The 20,427-nt window shown below is 43.1% G+C and overlaps 2 protein-coding genes across 3 annotated transcripts in view; one reads left to right on the top strand and one right to left on the bottom strand.

Moving 5' to 3' along the window:
- The window catches only part of MIA3 (MIA SH3 domain ER export factor 3), a 30,324-nt gene extending 27,446 nt beyond the window's left edge, over nt 1-2,878 (bottom strand). The window contains exons 1-2 of one of the 2 annotated variants that reach the window (XM_075496473.1): nt 2,263-2,878; nt 1,388-1,521 (exon numbers count right to left, since the gene is read on the bottom strand). In XM_075496473.1, coding sequence (XP_075352588.1) covers nt 1,388-1,521; nt 2,263-2,422 — 294 coding nt within the window. In that variant the 5' untranslated portion in view covers nt 2,423-2,878. The remainder of the gene's footprint in view (nt 1-1,387; nt 1,522-2,262) is intronic. The other variant, XM_075496474.1, reaches the window with a different exon arrangement.
- A 3,948-nt stretch (nt 2,879-6,826) lies between these two features.
- On the top strand, nt 6,827-19,376 carry TAF1A (TATA-box binding protein associated factor, RNA polymerase I subunit A). The gene is made up of 10 exons (XM_075496472.1): nt 6,827-7,246; nt 8,647-8,816; nt 10,136-10,249; nt 11,511-11,709; nt 12,520-12,650; nt 13,548-13,706; nt 14,855-14,921; nt 16,200-16,320; nt 17,727-17,887; nt 19,035-19,376. Exons 1-10 carry the CDS (start codon nt 7,132-7,134, stop codon nt 19,175-19,177), a joined length of 1,380 nt encoding a protein of 459 aa, XP_075352587.1. The 5' UTR covers nt 6,827-7,131; the 3' UTR covers nt 19,178-19,376.
- The last annotated feature ends 1,051 nt before the right edge of the window (nt 19,377-20,427 follow it).

Below are 20,427 nucleotides of genomic sequence, written 5' to 3'. Positions count from 1 at the left end.
CCTTTTAACTTGGAGACACACCTAACTGTTGCATGAGCTTCCTATCAGTGAATAGTTAAACTGAATATTAACTCAGCAATTACCTTAAAGCTGCTGTCTGATCTTGCAGCCTGCATTACACCTTGTTAGAAGATGCAAAATTGGCCCCACGCTGCTACTCCGCGTCTCAAGAACTGGCAGCCCTGGAAACCTGTACTGGCTAATTAACCAGATTATTTATGGTACAGTACATGTCAGAAGGGAATTACCAGCATGATACAATTATAAACTCTTCTTTAACCACGTGCTGCCATTTTCTGCTCTCTTCTGTATCATTCTAATTGGATTCAGCTCCTGCTGAGAGCTTGGCTGTGCACACCCAGCCTGAACAGGTTAGAGAAAGTGATACATCCTGCTTTTCACTAAACCACTAGTCCCACAGTCAACACCCAGGTGTGGCTTTGAGCAGCCTAGACCACTGTCGGAGGCAATTGTCTATCTCTTGTAGAAGACCAGAGTAAGAACCGAGGTTGAAGTAAATTATTTGGACACAAAAAGGTATGTAGGGGAAGCATGGGCAGGGGGCAACAGGGACTAGGTCTAAGTAACCTCCAGACTGCCAGCATTTTCAAGGGAAGTCTGCAAAAATTGCTCTTCCTCCAGGGTATCTCTGTTCTGCTTCTGTCAGGCAAATAAGGTGTTTATTGTGAAAGCCGAGAGGAAATATTTCATATTTGCTATGAAATAACTGCAAGTATTTCCTTTCCCATTAACTCTTTCTTGATTGCCCAAAGAAGATAACGACTCAGACAAGGCCACTACTCTACAAGCTGCTACAATGTGTTACTAAAGCTGAGAGACAGACCTTTTAAAAATCGAATTTACCTTAATTTTTTTTTAGTTTTACTACTTTTTTTTCCTCCAATTCTGCATGTGGCTTAGATAAAAAGGGGAAGATGGCAGCTGAATGTTAGGAAGAGAAACGTGATTAAAGCACGTACATGGAACAATTTTTAGCAGGATTACACAGAGCGCAGGATGAGACCACATCGGGGTAAACACAAGCGCAGGCTTAAGCCTCCCTAGATGGGAAGGGAGGCTCAGCTTCCAGGCAGGCTCATGGGCCACCACTTACAGTGCTGCAATGGGAGGTTTTCAACACAAAGGCAGTTTTCTAACAGTTTTTAGCACACATTAGCGTTGCCCATTTTTCACAGCACTTAATGCCTTAGCTTTGATCAAACCACATCCCATTTCACACTGGTCTCAAGACAAAATGGCATTACTTATGTTATTTAGCCATGTTCAAAACCCTAAGTGTTCTTCTATGAGGCAAAAGGAAGGAAAAAAGATTACCAACAGAAAGCACCAAGAAGAGCAAACAGAACAAATGCTTTACAGTACTTACACTTCCAGCCCAGAGCTCCGTTGATTTTCCTATTAGTTTGTAATATACGTACACCGCTTCTCCCTTCTTAAAATTTACAAAGCGACAATCCGGACCTTTAAAATCCTGCGTTGCCTTCCCTCGGCACATTAACACTGTCCGAAGAAAACAAAAAGCAGAGTCTTACTTTAAAAATAATAATAAAACAGTTTGATGAAAGGGGCCTTTGCTAACTGGCAGAAAACAAGACCTCCCCGCACGCACCGGTTCGCTATTTTCCAGAGTGGGTCAAGTGATAAGAACTTAACTGAAAGTATAACTAAAATAAGGCACTATTTTAAAAAAAGCAAGCTCAGTGATCAAGACAAGCGTTTGACAAAGCACTTGAGAATTACATTTCAGAAGTGCGCTATGAAACTAATTACTAATATTAAATTAGATGGGCTAAAAGACGACATCGCTGTCCTAGCGAATCGGCCCTGAAATTATTCAGCTCACAAACAACACCCAGAAAGCGCCTTTATCACAAGAGGGTTTTGCAGGGAGGAGGAAAAAAAAAAAAAAAAAAAAAAAGAAGGCGCTGTGGGGATCCAAAAACTTGGTGACAAGGCGAGGAACGACGCGGGTCGGCGCCGCCTTTCCATTCTCCCGATTCTCCCCAGTTTCCGTGCCAAAGCCGGGGGGCTTTGGGAAATGCCCCCGTCAGGCATGCGACGTTTGCATCTTTTCCCGTAACCGCTTCCCGGCGGCGGGGGCGGCCTCCCGGCCGTGCCAAGCGCCGGGGACCGGGCAGGGACCGCCCGCTCCCCGCCGGCCGCCCCCGGGCCGGGGTCCCCCGCCACCCCCAGCCCCCCCCCCCCTCCGGGGCGCGGCGCGTCCCCGCGCCCCCCACTCACTGCTGCACTCGCGGTCGGCGCAGCGCTTGCGCTCGGCGAAGCGGCGGCCCAGGTCGGGCCCGGCGGCGGCGCAGAGGAGGGAGGGCGGCGGGGGCAGGAGCAGCAGCAGGGCGAGGAGCAGCCGGGGGTCCGGCGGCGGCGGCGGCGGGGCTGCGGCCATGTTGGCGGGCGCCGGCGGCGGGGAGGGAGCAGACACGTCAGCAGCGCCGGCGGGAGGGCGATGTGGCGGGGGAGGGGAGGGACCGGCCCGGCCCGGCCCCGCCGCCACGGCGGGAGGAGGGCAGCGCCCGGACCCTCCCTCCCGGAGGCATCCCGATCCCCGCGGAGACGGGACCCCCGGCTGCCTGCGCCGGACAAGAGTCCGGCTGCTCTGCAGGCTCCACCTAGCAGAGGGGCTCTCCCCGCCTGGAGGGGCGAGAGGGAAGGTCCTGCCCCTCACTCGTGCTTGTTAATGGCGGGTTTTTCTAGCAGGGGGTCGCTGAAGTGACAAGAACGTCCCGGCGGTCCGAGCAGGCTGCAGAAAAGGTGTCATTGCCGCCGCGCACCCCCACGCACAAGGGTGAGGATGCAACAGATCCAAACGTCCACCTGGCTGCTCTCCCTCCTGCCCCACCGAGAAGTTCGCATCTCCGCTTGGGAGGCGCAGCCGCCGCCGAGGCAGCACGTCACCCGCCCCGCTGACCTCCCGAGAGTTTGCGGTTAAACCTGCGGTAACGCAGGCGTATGAACGCACTCACGCGTAGTCCCACTGAGGAAAGCGCAGGCAAATGAAGGGTTGCACGCCTAACTGCTGAAAAGACAGGCTCCCCAGCGGGCCCGTTCTTCCCCTTCCCTAGCTTCAGCTTCCACTTGCTGCTACATCTTAACTATGAACGTTTGCAAACGAAAAGATGTGCTACTTACACTCGTGCCTGCGCTTTTTTTATTAGCGCTTTTTCACATCCCTCACATTTATATTGCTTTAGAGATCTAAAATGGTAGAATAACAGCAGAAGTCACAATGGTCACGTACGGGAGAAAAATGAACGCAACTTCTTCTCCCTCTTCTTTTCACACCCGTGTGATTCGTTCAGCACAGCCCCTGACCGGACAAAGGGAATAAAAGACGCACCCAAGAAAGGATAGGTAATATAAGAGAGTCTTCTTGCTGGTTTATCAAAAGGCCAAAAAAAAAAAAAAATCACTTCCCAAAGGGCAGATTCTGAAGCTGCTTCCAAAATGAATAGGCACTTGGCAAAACTGATGGTTAAGGTGAAGGATTCTGCTTTTTCATGCATGTCAAAGGACAACTCTGGACAGCTGAGGGTTTTTTTAAGAGCCCTTTTAAATGACATATTTGCAAGCACTCTTAACTTCAGCTTTTTGGGGTTTGTTCTGCAACTATGAGAGCAGCAGTTGATCCAACTGCTCCACTTACTGCCAGCTCCCATCACAAGAGTTAGCAATCACCACTGCTAATTGCATTAGAGGCATGGCTCGTGTTCTTATCATATCCTCACGATTATTGATTTTTGCTCTACATACTCTCATTTCCACAGCCCCAACGTACAGGGCCCGAGATCCAAGCTTAGTTACTGCTATGTAATCTCTGAAAAATATGTAAGCGTTTCATCTAGAGCAGTTTAATATGTTAATCACATTATGAAAAAGCATCAAGCCAGGAACAGGTATCTTCCTTAGTGCTGCAATGAACGGCTTTGGTACCTCTTTGCCAAACACACCTTGGACATCCTGCCATTTCTTACAGCCTGGTCCATCCCGAGATTAAGCAAACATCCAGACGCTACAGGAATGCAACGATTCATTCACCCAGTGCCCACACGTACTCTCCAGGCCTTGCACAGTATCACAGCTGTAGCACGCAGCATTGCTGACAGCCCCCCTGGAATTTTGTTGACATTTTTGTATTTCACATCCTGTAAAATGAGGCGATACCTATTTACCACTGCTGATATTGGCTGATAAAAAGTTCTAAGAAAGCCTAACTCATAAAATTTAGAGGTGACACTTATCACAATTTACAATATGGAAGTAAATATATTCAAGTCACGTTTTATGATGACTGTATGAATGAAAGACAAGTCATTTTTCCCTTGACATTAACATTTCTTGTGGCTTAATTCCCAGCCTGATCTTTAGGTCCACCTGCTTGTAAAGACAGACCTGTTTGGCAATTTCCCATCAGTACAAGGTTACCAAGCTTATCTGTATTAAAAGACCAAGATAAAAGATAACGGTGTCTGTGGTCATAAAGACAAGGGCAAGAAAGGGAGATGTGAAGAGAAACAAGATCACACACTTCTTGCATAAGTCATTGCCTTTATTGTGCAGTAACAAGTAGCTTGCAGTCGAAACACATACACAAGTTTACCCCTGCAACTGTCCAGCATTCCCTGCAATTTCAAGTATTTCATAGTAATAATGCACCCACATGTCAACATACCCAGCTTTCCCCGATGTGTGACATAAAAAAGAAGTATTTCACTTAGTTCTATTTAGATATTTCAGACAAAATTTCCTTCAGTCTTCAACCCCAATCTTGGAAACAGAGGTATTCAACTATGAGAGTAGTCCCACTGTACATGAGGAACCTAACATTTTGTATGTGTCTACAGTTACAAAGCAGTTCTCTCATCTCTGCTGCACTAAAGTATCTACCAAATTAATAACGAATACCCATTAACAAGATCAGTTGGCTATGTTTACGTAAGAATCAGCAAAGACTCTCACTCATGCATGACACAGGAAGATAAAAATAACAAGCCAAATGTAAACGTGCTTCTAAGCAAACGTGAGAACTTTAAGAAATAAAGTGGGGTAAGCTGGATAGTGAAATTAGGATACTGCCCTAACAAAAGATCAGAAATGTTGTAGGAAGTGACACCACGCTTGGGGAACACCAATGATCAATGAGGCACTCATACGAGGTACAAATTATAAAGGACAGACAAAAAAGATGACACTGTTAAAGAAGTGGTGCTATATAACAGTTTATTGTCAAGTTAGTCAAGTAAGTTAACTATCAGTTAATAATATAAAACACTTATTAACTGAAATGCTGGTCATATATTGGAAGAACACAGGATTAAAAAAAAAAAAGGAGACTTCTGCTATTCCCACATAGATTTATTAAATGTCATATTAAGGTATGATACTGAGGTTAAATGTTTAGACACTACAAACAACTGTTCTGCCTTGTACTATTCCCTTGACACTCGTTATTGATCACAGTTGAACCAGGATACTGGATTACATGAACCTTTAATCTGAGCCAGTTTATTATTTACTCACCCTCACATAGCAGAGCTGTTCTGAAAAAAAACCCTGTAAATTCTTACTCGGAAAACTGGACTTTATACATACCAAAACACTCCATGGCAAAGTCAGTTGCCAAAAGTGATTTAAAGAAAAAAGTTCCAGCACAAATTTGTACAAACCAGATTCTGTGGTTGAGGCAGACAGATTTCTAGCATCCAGGTACTCTGCAGGAGCACAGGCAGTATTATTGCTCTACAATGCACAATATTTTGATTCGGAATGCTTTTCTTCTGTAGAACATGATGTTCTAAATCACAAACTAACAGAAAAGTACCAACGCAGCTAATGGAAACAGTGACGACAGGATCTAGTTAACTATCACTTTTAGAGTAACCATTGCATCAGTCACGGTTCTAGTAATGCTCTGATTGTGCTACGTGCAGAACTAAACAGCTCTCTGCCACACTACTGAACACACCCAGCTAGCCTCCCGTGCTAGCTGATCCCTCCTGCTTCAACCTTTGCTAGCCTTTCTCATTTCCCCACTTCCACATGCAGATGAGAGCCAGCACGCCTCGCCTACAACAGCTGCACAGGCTTAGGAGCCAGCTCCCAGGCAGCCTGCTGCACTTCCTCGGCAGGGGCTCAGAAAACTTCCAGCTCCTCTGCTACCCGCTGCACTGGCAGCACTGGGTCAACTGTACCTCCAGAGCTCACATAATCCTTACATCCTGCTGCCCTCAGCCCTGCTCCACCCGATAGCTGCAGACAGATCCGTATGCTCCATTAATTCCGCATTTATTTCGGATGGAAGCGAGCCCGGCTTTGTCAGCCGCTCGGTTCACTGCCTAACCTGACAGCAGCCAGTCAGCCTGGGTGCACGCCTGCTGGCGCCAGGGACTCCCGCGGGGCCTGTACCGCTTTCTGCCCAGCCTAGCCCCCGGCGCCCGCAGCCAAGGGGTGCTGAGCGCCGAGGGCGAACGACACCTTTTTTAAGGCTGAAGCCAAGCACGAAGAGGCGGGGGCACCGCGGCAGCGGCCTCCTCCGTCCCCGGGACCTACGAGACCGGCCTAGCCCCACCCGGCCCGCCACATCCACCGAGCCCGCCGCTGGCAGGCTCTCCCAGTCACATGACCCCACCCCTCCATCGCGCAGGCGCACGAGAAAAAGGGCCTCTTCCAACATGGCGACGGCGTTGCCCGGCTTCCTTAGTGCGCATGCGCAAAGGCGATTGGTTTCCCCCATCATGGCGGCAGTGGCGCCATGTTCTCAGGACGCCTGCGCCTCCCGGAAGCGCCGCGCCGGTGGCGCATGCGCGCTGTGAGCCCGGCCGCTTGCCACTGTGAGGGGATGAGGGGTGGTCGCCGTTAAACCGAGCTCCGGCTAAGCCCGGCCGGCCGCCTCTTTCACGCAATGGCCAGGTGCCGCAGTTCGGCTTGGCTGGGTTAGCTTGGAGCGGCTGGAGGCTCGTGAGGTTTCCCTGCAGCGAGGTCGCCCCCCAAGCTCAAAGCTGGCCGCTGCTTGCCGCAGCCGGGCGGGGAGGCGGTGAGGCGCGGGCGGCGTGCGCTGCGGTGCCGTTGGTGCGGGTGTGGCGGCCTGCCCGCGGCGCCATGGACAGCTTCCTGGAGGAAGAGGCGGCGGCGAAGAGCCCTGCCGCGCAGGCGGGGAGCGCCCTGCTGCCGGCCCTGCACCTGCCTTTTCTGCCGTCGCACCTCTACCAGCCGGGTAAGGGCGCAGCAGCCCCGGCCCCGACGGCTCCCGCTTGTCCCCGCCCTCCCCCTGCGGCTCCCCCTGCGCCTCCCCGTGCTCCGCCGTTCCCCTTCTCCCCCTCCGGCCCTGAGGGAGGAAGGCCGCCTTTGCCCCCCCTGTGCCCGGCGCCGGTGAGGCCGGCCTGCCCCCTCCCTTCGCGGTTCGCCGTCGGTCTCCCGCCGAGGAGGCGGTTGGGATTCCCGGTGCCCTTAGTGCTGCTCCCGGTCCCCCTGCGCCGCTGCGTGTGGGCGGCCCGCCTACCTGGCAGCCTGCAAGGCGCTTGAGGGAGGCGTGTACACGTAAAATAAGGGCTGATGAGGTGACTGATACCAAAAGCATTGTGGATGCAGGTGACCGCAAAACCTCTGGAGAAGTTCCTGTTTCGAAGAGCTTTGTAGTGAAACACTTCACATCAACTCTGCGTGTATCGGATGACTTCTGACTTGCATACTAGGACTTACCTAGAGTAGCCAGGCCCTTAGTATATTTAATCTTGTGGTGTTCACTGTGGGTTTTATTTTCTTAGTACTTGGAACCTTTGAGGTTAGAAATAGGTGTGAAGACTAGACCTATCGGTGGGTTGGTTAGAGGTAATTTTTAGAATGCACTGTAATAAAACTGCTTCAAGCCAGTGTTTGAGTTATTCCTTTGCCTATAGTGTCCAGGTAGGAGGTGATTTGGTGAGCTCTGCATGTCCTTTGCAGAAGGCTCTTGTGGCTTGAGTGTTGTTGTAGGGGCACGTTAGACTGTGGCATACAGCTAGTACATGGGCATGATTTTTTAAAAAGTGTGGATATGAGGATTCAGTATTGTGCGATAACAGGAATTGAACCATTGTCCGTGTAAAAAGGGTAAGTGTTCTCCTTCCAGTCTTGTGCTCAAAAGAGAATAATTCCCCAAGTGTATCTTTGTTTTTAGTGGGAATTGCTTAGCCTACTGGAGTGGCCTGTTTGTATATGTGTATGCAAATCTTCAGCACAGTGGGGTCACAAACTTAGGTGATGATTAGTAAGGGAAGAGTGGTCCCCAAAATATAACAAAATGTACTGTGAAGTTATCAAAGCACCATGGTCTTCTAATTCTGGTAGGGCAGTAGTGTGTAATAATGGGCTCTTCGCTGTTTCAAGTGTCTTCAGCTGTGTGCTGCTTGTGGAAAATGCCATTTAATATTATATTTCCAGCTTTTGCCATAGTCTCGCTTCCCTGCAGACTAGTAGGTGCATTTAACTTCAAAATCACATAGCTTAACATCACTTTCTGTAGTGCCTGAGAAAGATCATGTAAGAGAGACGCAGAAATAGTAGGCACATTTTTATCTGTAACCTGTAACAGTTGTGGGCTTGGTTGATTTTTTTTTTTTGTTTTTTTTTGTTTAGCATCTTCCCATGAACATAAATTAAACTTCAAGAAGAGCAAGGAAGTGTGTTTAAGTTACATTCAGGATGCCATGCTACAAAAGCAGTGGAAAAGGGCTGCAGAGTTTCTGACCTTCTATATTGAGTCACTAGAGAAAGACTTTTCTACAGAATACATGGGTCCGTCAGAGGTAAGCCAGTGTCCCTTATCAGAGTTCTTTTGCAGTTGAAAAAATACTTGCAAGAAACATCTGTAGTGCTTCAGGACCAACATTTGTCTTAACTAATCATAGGCTTTTTTTTTAATTTAAAAAAAAAGTATCAGAGGTTAAGACCTGAAAAGTTAGCTAACTTTCATAAACTAAACTAGTTTCTTAAAAAAAAAAAAAAGATATTGAAGCTTCGAAAACCAAATAAGCAACTATTCAGGTGCTGATGTAGAAACTCTTGGATGGCAGGCTGCAGAAAGTACACCAGTCCTCATCATTGGTAGTGCTCAAGGCAGCATGCTGGCGAGTTACCAAAGTCTGCACTGCACAGGCATGCCTCTGCTGTGGGTTTAACCAGTCTTGATGGAGCTTGAATTCTGCTGAGATCTCACTTTCAGGGGTGCTGAGAATCTGCAGTGCTGTCTGATGTTTTTCCTGACAGTGTGCTCAGTGCTCCTGAAAAGTTCTCTGGGCTTGCAGGCTGTTTTTTGTAGGGGTTTGTTGGTTTGGGGTTTTTTTTGGTTTGGTTTTTTACATAGGGCCTTGACACAACAGATGAAAACTTGTCTTGGTATAAGTTAATTCCATCAGGAGCATATCTATGAAAAGTTGTCTTAAAGTAGTTTTCTAAAATGGAAAAGCAGTAAATGTGTTTGACTCTGGCATGCCATCAGTCAGGATCTGTTTGAAAGTTAGTGGCTTATTTAGGTCTTTACCAGCTCCTCCTGTACTTACAAAACTCCTAGCAGGTATGAAGATAAAAGCAGGAGGAAAGGGGTCAGAGTTGTTAAATAAATGGAGTACTTGAATATGGCTAGCCTGCTGGAATATTTGGTTACATTGTGTAGGCAGACCTTGAAAACAAGTGCACGTAAATGGGAAGCTGCATCTAATTGGAAATAATTTTTACTGCCTAGTTCAAAGGCTTATATATACCTTGCATCTCAGTGGAAACATATCAAAGGAAAACAGAAGTTTTCAGTAACTTTGAAACACCCTGTTTTCTGTAACAGGAGAGGGAACCTTCTGACAAATGCAGTTTTCATAAGCTTTGATGAAGTGCTGCATTTGTTATGAACAACTATGAAGCACCCACTGAATGATTGTAAAAATACTACTAGATGAGCATGTAGGTAACTATAGCAGTAGACTACACTTAGTATTCATTTTTATTTACAATTCAAATGTATATTTTATTTATATGTTACAGTAACTACAAGTTTGATAAGACTATATATATGGTGACTGTTGCCTTTTTTGTCCTAAGGTTATTTTTTTAATCTCTTTCTCCCCATTAATAGATAATTTGGAGAATAGGAACCGAAATTCTGTGCCATCATCCCCATAGCAGCATGAAAGAGTTCAACTCTTTCACAGAACAGATGAAAACTTTAGGAGTAAAAAGGTATTTGAAGGTGAGTGTATTTAATGCAGTCCTGATGATTTTCCACATGTTTACCTGAACGCTTACTTGATTAGTTTCTGAATCTCCCTCTTGAAGTATATTGCTGGAAATAATGTCAAAAAAGGTAGTACATCTTGCATGATATTTTAAGGGTTATTCTGCACCTAACTGTATCTCATTTGGTCTGTATATTTTATCACAGGTGTGTATTGTCAGTCCTTAAAAGTGCCTAGATCCTTTAATTAATCTTTTAATTTGAAACAGTTAAATTTTTTTTCATGCATTCCCCAGTAACATCTAATTACATGTTAACACCTGCCAAGTTTTGTTTCCAGTCCTTAATTTGGCCACTGTGCTCCTGACTAAACAGTTGTACTTAAATTGTGCCATCATTATCTGATAATTTTTCGAGTAGTTAATCTGTATATAAAACAGTGGGCCTTATACTTTTGACCCCTGTGTCACCCAGCTGTAGTTCTTTTTCTGTGGTGGCTCATTGAGACCTATATTGTCTTGGTTTCCTTGACTGTTTCTCACTTGTGGCGATGTTTCTGTCTTTCATTCTGTTGTATTTGTTCAAGGCCTTCAATGGAAGTTCTGTACAAGAGTTTACTCGAGCTATAGTGAAGATTTAGACTTCTATGCAATTCCTACTCAATGTGATAGGGTGGTAGGACATCCCCTTTCAGGTGTTCTGCAGTTGGGTAGCCAAATCAAAAATCAGCAAACAAACCCAAGTGGATTTTCTCAGGTCATTTCTGGATCTTAAATAGGTACAGCACTTGTTAATGACAAGCAGGTTTTTGAAACAACTGCTTTTTGCTATCTTGATAAGTACCACTGAGTGTCTACCACCTGGTGGGTGACTTTCTGCCCCAGAGATTTCAAGGGCTTCAGCCCTTTCCCTTCCCAGGGATACATATTTGTATATCAGCTATGCTTTTGACTACTAATGTTTCTCCAGTGTCTTCAGACAGAAAAAAATACTTAGGTTCTTGGCTCATCTCCCTGCCTCCAGTGACACTTGTATTCTCCCATTCCTGCATTTTTCTCCGAAATTCCTTGTAAAGGTACTGTTTGGCTAAAAAAACCCTGTATAAAATGCTCTTCTAATTAAAATACTTTAATAACAGCATTTGCAGTATTTTGTATGCATGTCAGTAATGAGTCTCTCTTCTTTCCCTGCACATCTGTGTAGAACTTCGCTGTATTGCTGAGATTCTCTCTATTTGTGATGTGAAATGCTGTGGTATGGACTGTTTGAATTGCAGGTTTGTTTAGAGCATGCCTTTCATCTCCTTTGTAATGGACTAACAGATGAAGCTTACCAAAACCTGTCCCTGGCAGAAAGCTGGAGGTTTGGAGAGCAAACAGCCATTCAGGATAAAGAAATGAAACTGATTCAGGCTTACAGGGGACTGTTGGACTACTATAGCTGGTCTAAGCAGAAGAACATCCTGTTAGAGCATGGTAAGTCCTAGCCGACTGTAAACTTCGACTTGCTTGCTCATGCAGGCACCATGGTTTGCAATGACAGTTTTTCCATGCGGGCTGGTGTTCTGCCTTTATCTGCGTATGAAGGCACCAAAGGGAAATACTAGACTTCAAAATTTGATGGTATGGATGGTACATAATTCTATATCAGCAATGGTGGAGGTGCCAAAATGGTGCACTGACCTGCATTTTTCTGATGTGTCCTGAAATACTATTCTGAAACTTTTTCTCCCCCCTGAATCGCATTTCTTATATCCAGCCAGCATCACCTAAAATAATGGCCAAAGGAATGTATCCACTTATAGCAGTGGCTTAATAGGTGCATAAGTGCTTGGCTGCTGCTAGAATTTTGAGTGCTAGGAAAGGCCCCCAAAACTTGTGTTTGAATTTCGGTTTCTTTAAAGATATGTAAGTTGCTACTTGTGTATGGTGTCTAATAGTGCATATACCTGCTGGCTGTGCATTATCAGTTACATTGCATCTCTACTTGTTTGTGTGAAAGCTAAGCATTGAATTTGGTTTATGGACCTTGTGCTGGTAGCATCTTGCCTTTGAATACTACCTGTCGTGCCCCATGAGTTGAAACTGGGTGATAATAAATTTGAATGAAGAGCAGTGAAAATTTCTTCTTTCAAGTACTGAGGAAACTGAGGCCTCTTGTCTTAAAAGCTCACTGACTGGAGTCCATGCTTAGCAAAATGTGATCATCTCTTAGGTGCACCACTTCTTCAAGATCCCTTTTGATTAGCAGAGCTAACTTTGTGGCGTTCTTTCATGTTTTGGTAGGTCAGGATGGATTTGAAGACTTGTCTGTTGAGCAGGAAATGCACAGTTGCTTTCGGAAGGCAGCAGTGAACTTAAAGGAGATCATTAAAATACCTGGAGTCTGGGATCTCTTTGTGAAATGCTATGTGGATGTAAGGGCATGTTTTACAGATATCTTCCTTTTGTGTTCCCCTGGCTAATTTTCATTAAGATGTCTGTCCGCAGCTTTGTTACATGTGTGTGGGTGACAACAAAGTATTTTAAAAGCAACACATCTATACATGTATCTCACTGGCTTTGATTTAAAGCACAGTTTACTCCTGGTAGAACTGCAGAGCCTGCAGAGAGTACAGAAAGGACTGTGCATTGCCAAGAAAAAGAAATAGACAAACAACTTGCATATTTTGTTTTCCTGGTGCTAGTACAGAAATTGGTGCACAGCTGCTTTGTTTAAATTCCTGAAAGCAAGCTATCTCTTTTTGGCAGGGCAATGTTTTTCTGGATACACTAAATGTTAAAGACACCAAACATGCAATCCCTCTGTGTTCTGTTTGTTTTTTTTTTTTTTTAAATATCTGCTTAGAATTTGTAATTAAGAAATAAAATTAATCTTAAAATCTCTTTAAAAGTATTTATTTTTTGTAAATGCTGATAAGCTCTGACTTCTCTAAGCACAACTTATGGAATTTTATTTGGTGCTGACAGCTGCCAAGTTCTCTCATTGAGTTCTCTCTTTAAAGACATGGCGGGCTGCTTCAGTGCCTCTTTCCAGTGAGCAAGTGCTGGTAATTCTTTGACAATTAAATAAGTCTTAAAGGAATTTTCTCCTGTAGCGGCTTCTATGTGTGCATTTTTGTCTGTCTGTGGTAAGAGTAGCCAGTAAAATGAAAATATGCTAGTGTTAATCTTATCTAATATGCTGCACTCTTAGATACAGACTGTGCTATTGGATAGTTCTGTGGCAGCCCAAAATTAGTTGTAAGAGTCTGATTCCTAAATGATTCTGTGATTCTATGTGGCAAACTAATGACAGACTTAACTTCTCTTAGTTGTTAGAGTTCTATGGAGACCATAATGAAGCCCGCCAAGTATTAAATGAATATGCCTACAACTCAAAGTTTCCTGCTAATCCCAATGCTCACGTTTACCTCTATCAGTTCCTGAAGAGACATGGTGAATCAAAGAAATCACTCATATCTGCACTCAAGGTATATATGTATAGTAGATACAGTCTGTAGTCATTTATCTTGCACGGTGGTCTGACAGTTTGGTTCAGTTGAACTCCTGTTAACGTTATTTACCCTGTTGTATTCTTTATGGGAGGCAGAGGGTTAGAGGAAAGTTGGTGGGAGGGATGCTAATGGGTGGAGCAAACAGGATCCTTTACTGTCTTTGAATTTAAATGTTTTGCCTTTAACTGATACATTGTATAACTTCTTTAAGTCAGTAAACAAGCTCAGAGAATGTGTCTACGTGGTTCCGGAAGTCTGTATCAGCAGTCTTGTACATAACATGCATTGATTTCTGTTACAGTTTGATCTATTGAAGAAATAATTAGATGCTTGCTCTTTCACCTATTGATCCTGTCTAGCAATTAGTTTCTCAACTTGTTTTCAATGAGCTGTGCATTTAAGCTAAAATAGAAGTTAATTTCTGCTGGCTGTTGGCAGACAAGGCCTTGCTGTATTAAGCTTTTGTGTAGTTGCTTTTAAATTCCTGCTTTCCTTGCCCTTGCTCATTGATCTTGGTAGCTTCTTGCAAACAATGTTTTGCAATCTGTCTTGCCACTTGATGGCAGTAACATGCTTTCCTTAGGGTAGATGTTTTAAAACCGCTTCATAAAGCTTAGACTTTTAAACTGTAGCATATATGTATAAAATTCCATCTTCTCAGTGCTTTTTAGCAGTGGTTTTATACACTAGTCTCTTACAAGATAGTGACAAATCAAAGCACTGGTCTGATAGGTCCAGAAACCGTGATCCAATGCACAGAACAGTAGACAGGGGAGCTAGAACTGGCCTAGGAAGGAAATGATGTTGCCTTCTAAAAAGGGGACACTGGATATGGATTTGGGCTGTTCTTTGAGAATCTTGTATTTGTCACATGCAGTGTTTTTTAGCAGCTGTCAAAGTATTTCATCCATTGTGTCACAGCGTAGTGTCACAGATGTGCAAAATGGACCTAGATATTCATTCTTTATATCAAGGCACTAAGGTACCCAATTGCTTAATTTTCCTGACTAAAACACCCAAAACTCTGAAGCCTGTGCTTCTCTTGATCAGGTAGAAGTCTTCAGAAGTTTTCACATTAAAATAATGTATCTGCTTTTTGTGGTTTTGTTTTGGTTTTATTTCAGATCTTGCATGATATTGTTCCTTCTCATGAACTAATGATAGATTTTAATACCATGCTTCAAAAATCAAGTAAGTCTTTAAAATATCTTTGTTCTTTTCCTTTATGGTAATCTAGAATAATCTGAAATTATTCTGCAGCCTTCTTTCTGCTTTTCAAAGTAGTTTTGTTTGTTAAGAAAAAAAAAAAACAACCAAACCCCAACTTTCCAATCACAGGAACCTTTAAGTTGCATGTGTGAGCAGGCATTTACAAAGTTCTGTAAACAAATGCCTTTCTCATTTTAAAGGCTGATCAAAGCAAACTGTTGTAAAGCACAGCCAGGATCTCAAAAATAACTTTTTTTTTTTTTTTTTTGAGGTACCCTACTCTGAATGCCAGGATCTCTATTCCCTTTTTGGGGTCTCTGATTTATCTATTCTTTCTCTGCTGGAGGAATTGAGATGAATCTATGCCTTAGTTCATTGTTATTGATCAAAGAACAAAATCTTCCTCCTCTTCAAGGGAGTTTTATCTTCAAGCTGGTAGAAAAGTCTTCCAATTTGGAGACTGTTTTTTTCCATGCTGATCAATTGTATTCCAAGCTGTCTGTTGTCTTGTGACCTGGTACGTTCCAGCAGGTTGATTGGTGAAATGTCCTTGAATCAAGATTGTTCTGTCTTCTGCTTTTCCTCTTTGGGAATGGAAAAAACAACCTCCTGGCTGAAACCTCCTTTTTTCTGTTCACGCATGTCACATTTGCTAACTTTTCATAGCTAATGAGGACAATCTGATTTTTGAAGAAATTTATACTGATAAACATGACTTTTTCTCACACTTACCTGCTGTGATAGGTCAAGTGTTGTTTTAAGAACTCTGCTGATACAGAACTGCTGATGTGAAGTGTCTGGTTTATTCATGTCAGTCCCAAATTTATTTTGTGGGTTTTTTGGTGGCATCTCAGGATTTGAAGTGTTCCGGAGGCACTGTGTTCCCTTCCCATAGGAAGAACATGTTGAACAGTGGTGCCCATTGGAAGCACTGATTAGTGAGCTTTGGAAACAGCAACTACTGTAAGCAAGGCAATGTGGGATAAGTGAGTGGTCCTATGTGTGCCTCTTGAGCCAGCAGTTTTTGAGCAGGATGGGAGTAGGGACAGAGTGTCTCTGGTAGGAGTTGTGCTCTAGAGCCAGGAAGCATTCCTTAACTTTATCTCTTGGAAGAGGCAGAAGGCAATGGGGGGAACCCTCAGTAACAGGGAAAGTAGCAGTATTTGGGGAGGCAGGATGGAGAACTATATTTCACTTGTTGCTCACTAGTGAGTTCAGCCCGATCTGTTTAATTTGTTAATCAGCCTGATCTTTTTCCAGAGAAAAGAAAAAAACGTCAACTGGCACTAGAAGTTATTTTTGCAGCTTTGGATTATGCTAGCTGGAAGGAAAATGTAAAAGCATGGAGCTGTTTGGCAAGACAGGTGAAACAAATTGTAATGTAAGTATGGTATCTCCAATACAGTGTACTAAAAACAAATATCTGTCAAGTCTCCACCTTTGGGCAATTGACAAAGTGACCCTTTGTAGCCTTTGTCTTCCCTGCTGGTGAATGGAAGTGTTGTCTGGCCTACCCTGAGTTCTGTGGCAGTGCTTGGCTACAGTGTGTTTTCATTCGGAGGAAAGAAGAAATTATTATTGAGGGGAATTCCAGATTTCCACTATTGTCATCACCTGAAAAAGTTGTTGGGCTGGTTTTTTTACCATGTTACGTGCTTGTGCAGAAAGAGTTATTCAGATGTTGGGGTAGCATTTGCTGCCCATTACTAATCTCCCTCTTTCAGGTGGGGATAAAAACCCAAGTTGTTGGGTCTTCTGCTCTGTTACTATATGTGCATTATTTGAAGCTGGGTTGAGAACTGCTGGGCTGCAATAGGGGCATGGCTGGTGCTGTACAGACTGGTGTGTTGTGTGATGGTGGTAACTGTTGCAGAATGCAGCCAGTGTATTCTTAAAAGCTGAGCCAATGTGCCTGGGGATTGATGTGTCCTCGCCAACACTGACAGCCGTGGCCTCTGATTTCAGAAGGAGCCATCTCAGGTTATCTGTGCCCAGAAGGCCTCTAATGTCTAGACTTTATTTTGCCCAACAAACAGGGTGTTGTGTTTTTAAGCCCTATATATTTACAGTAAATTAATTCAGTACTTAATTTGACCCGGTTTGCTGTTTTATTGCCACTTCCACCTACACAGCATCTGCTGTTAAGGTCCAGAAGCTAGTGGATTAAAGCTAGGAGTGTTGTCGCATAAAGTTAGTAAAAATGGTATGATACTCTAATTCTGCGTGCATTTTTGTGTTCAAAGACACAACTTCAGAGTATTCTGAAATATACTGGGCATCTTGGTCGTTTTATGGGAATATCACTTCCCTGTTGTAGGTAGTTTCTATTTCTGAAATGCTTAGTTTAAGGTCTTTATTGCATAACAGTTATTGGGATAAGTATTTGGGATAAGTTAGTCTTTGAGTATGCATAGGGTAACACAAACCTTTTCTAAAAACAAACCCCTTGATACAACTAATTTGTTGACAAACTTAAAGAAACTTTCTTATTACTATTGACAAACTGGCACACAAGTCAAAGTCTTGCTTCATTTCACACCATAATCTGTGTTATTGCCAAGTCTAAATAAGACTACTAGAGTTCACCTCCTGCCTCACTAGTGTTGCCAGGGATAAAAAAAAAAGTTTATTTCTGTTTAGATTAGTGTTTCAGTCTGTGGTGTAAGGTCAGTGTGTCTGTGCCAGCAATTTGAGACTTGTAGCTAGTTCATTATAAAATTCAGTGCCTCCTAATCATCTTTTCATGCCAATTTAAGCTTTTCTGTAACTTACTATACCTTTTTCCAGCTCTGAGAAGCATCTTGACTGGATCAAGCAAGAGTGGACCTCCAGAAAGGACTGGTGGCCAGCCTTCCATTTTAGCCGTTACTTGGCAAAAAGGAATTGGCAGGAAAATGAAAGACTTTCATATGAAAAAGCTCTGGTGGCTGGAATCTTACTGGGAAAAGGTAATACTAAACGTTCGTTCCTTTTCACTACATAGAACAGAAATAATGTCAGTTCTAGCTAATGAGATGGGATGCAGCTAATCTACTCCCTGGAAGAAATGCAGCTTCTTTCTTCTAGGAAAGATTGTTGTCTTTGAAGCTGAACGTGAGAAAAATGTTTAAATTGGTTTGATGTTTGACATTGAGGCATATTTTGCATAACTTGTCTTAATCCTGGTTTAGAATTCTGTTTTATCTGGCCTTGTTGAGCAGTCACAATACTATTTAGCTTGTTGTTTAACCTTCAAAACAACACAATTTCAAACATGCACAACATGCTCCTGAGTGAATGTTGTGAGGACTGCGGAGAGTTTGCTTGCTGGATGCCAGTCTAGGCAGTGTCTTGGCAAATACTGGGGAGCAGCTGGTCCTCAAGGACCATGGGTGTGTTGTAATGCAGGAAAGAAGGGGGTGGGGGGAGTTCTTGAGTGAAAACCGTAAGTAGTTTGGTAAGAAGGTGAAGAATATGACCTCTTCAGTAGCACTCTTTGAAATACTGCCAAAACCAAGTGGAGTATCAGGCCAAGAAGCAGCTGCTAAATTAGAATGAGAATATGGTGTGGAGACTGTGGCTCGTACACCAGTTTGGACTTCTGGTTGATAGGCAACTTGTTCATTGTCAGCTTTTCTATAACTTTATCTTCTGGACTTCATAAAACAATTTCTCATGTTGGAAGTCTTTCTCTTGCTTTCAGTAATATGTTATCAAATGTCTCCCAGCTTGTATTACCACATGGCTAATAAAATTGTTCCAGCTCTTTTTTTTTTTTTAATGAAGCTTTTGTGCTTATTGGTGGCAATATGAGCCTCTATTTTCCTTATCCAACACAATAAGTTAATGTATGAAATCAATGCTTCTTTACACTCTTGAGATTTTACTTTCTAATTATTTGAAGAATAGAAACAAAAGAGGAAAAAATTTTGCTGGGTCAGATGAGGATAGATTATTTAATGCTGCAGTTATGTCTGTAATGCGCATGTCTTGGATTATTTTATTACCTTTCATTACTGGAAACTTAGATGTTTGCATGTTATTTCAACAGTGAAAACATTTTGTATTTGCTTGTATTATGGTATAACTTATGTTGCCTTTTTTTTTTTTCCTTAGATTGCAAATACTTTAAATATGTATCACACCAAGGCTGCAAAGCTCAGGTGAAAAGGTTTCGGATACTGAAGAGATTTGTGAATAAACACAATCCTGTCTACCTGAGAATATCTGGTCTTTCAGATTCCTCTGTACAACCTTGATTAGAAGGCATCCTTAAGGTTCTTGCTGTATTTTTTCCTCTCTGTGAAACTGACTTTTGTATTGGTGCTATCCTAAAAGTTCTGGGCAGACCCTATCGACTCAGTATTAGACGTTTTTATGTATTTCTGTAAAAATGCTTTGGTTTGTATTTATTTTATAATAAAATGAATATAAATCAACTGATAAGGTTGAGGAATTTCTTTAATATTAGTCCCATATTTCTGTGTGAAATGCAAACAGCACTGATTGCAAATACATCTTGAAAAATATTTAGTATTATGGTGTGGAATTTCTGTAGGGTTTGATCCTCCTTACATTTAGGTGCATAGATGGTGATTTAAATGACTGCTGGAATGTAGTTCAAAATCCATTCAGGACTAGCAGTGGCATTCATAATAGGTGTAGTGTCTTAACCTAGGAACAGTACATGATGCAGTGTGAAAATGCATTCTCAGCCTGTAAAGGTTACATAGCTTGCTGCTTATAACTGATCACTTCCTGAAATATATGGAAAATGGAGAGGCATGTGTCACACTTTTGCACTGTATATTGAAAAGAATTATAGGTTGTGAAGATCTACTGCAGCTCATTCAAATAGATGATGCACTTCCACATATCCAGAGGCAGTTTTCCCATGTCATACTTACGGGGTTGTGTGTCCAGTGCAGGAATTGTTTTCACATCATTGATAGGAGAGAGTGAAAGGTTGCTGTAGCTGCGTGGCTACAGGGGGAAGCTAGTGTTGCAATGCTTTGAAAAAAGCAAAGGCACAGAACTATTGAAAACTTCTCTGCCTGGTGGAAGAGACTTTCTAGAATCTTTTTGCAGTCTTGCCTATGAGTTGAAATGTGCACTGTTGCTGTGTTTGGAAAGAAAATGCTAATGTGTTGTTACAAACTAGCATTCCAGTTTTGCTTGAAAACAACAACAAAATGGTTTCCAAATGCTACTTCTGTTTTAATGACAGGTCTGTAGAACTCTGGTGGATGAACTGCTTGAACTACCTCTGGGAATGAAATAAAGATGTCTTTAATAGCATAGTAGTACATGGATAAGTACAGCTGTGCTTTTAAAAGCTGAGTGTTTATCTGGGATTTTGGTCTAAGTTAATATGGGTCTTGTGAAATGTGCCTTAAGACAATGTGTCTTAAACATTAAGTGAGCTACTTGCCATAGCTGTATAAAAAAAAAAAAAAAAGAAAGCAGGGATTATCTGTCATTCCAGACCTGTGTGCTAGTTTAGTTCTGA

The sequence above is a fragment of the Mycteria americana genome, chromosome 3 (genome assembly GCF_035582795.1).
Source record: "Mycteria americana isolate JAX WOST 10 ecotype Jacksonville Zoo and Gardens chromosome 3, USCA_MyAme_1.0, whole genome shotgun sequence".
Classification (NCBI taxonomy): Eukaryota; Metazoa; Chordata; class Aves; order Ciconiiformes; family Ciconiidae; genus Mycteria; species Mycteria americana.
The sequence above is the reverse complement of the archived record's forward strand: the minus strand, read 5'-3'. Positions and strand labels throughout refer to the sequence as shown.

Coding starts and splice junctions, on each gene's coding strand:
- TAF1A (XM_075496472.1), top strand. CDS start 7,132: ATGGACAGCTTCCTGGAGGAAGAGGCGGCGGCGAAGAGCCCTGCCGCG. Junction 12,651..13,547: donor TTGTGAAATGCTATGTGGAT/GTAAGGGCATGT, acceptor AACTTCTCTTAG/TTGTTAGAGTTCTATGGAGA. Junction 17,888..19,034: donor TGGAATCTTACTGGGAAAAG/GTAATACTAAAC, acceptor TTTTTTCCTTAG/ATTGCAAATACTTTAAATAT.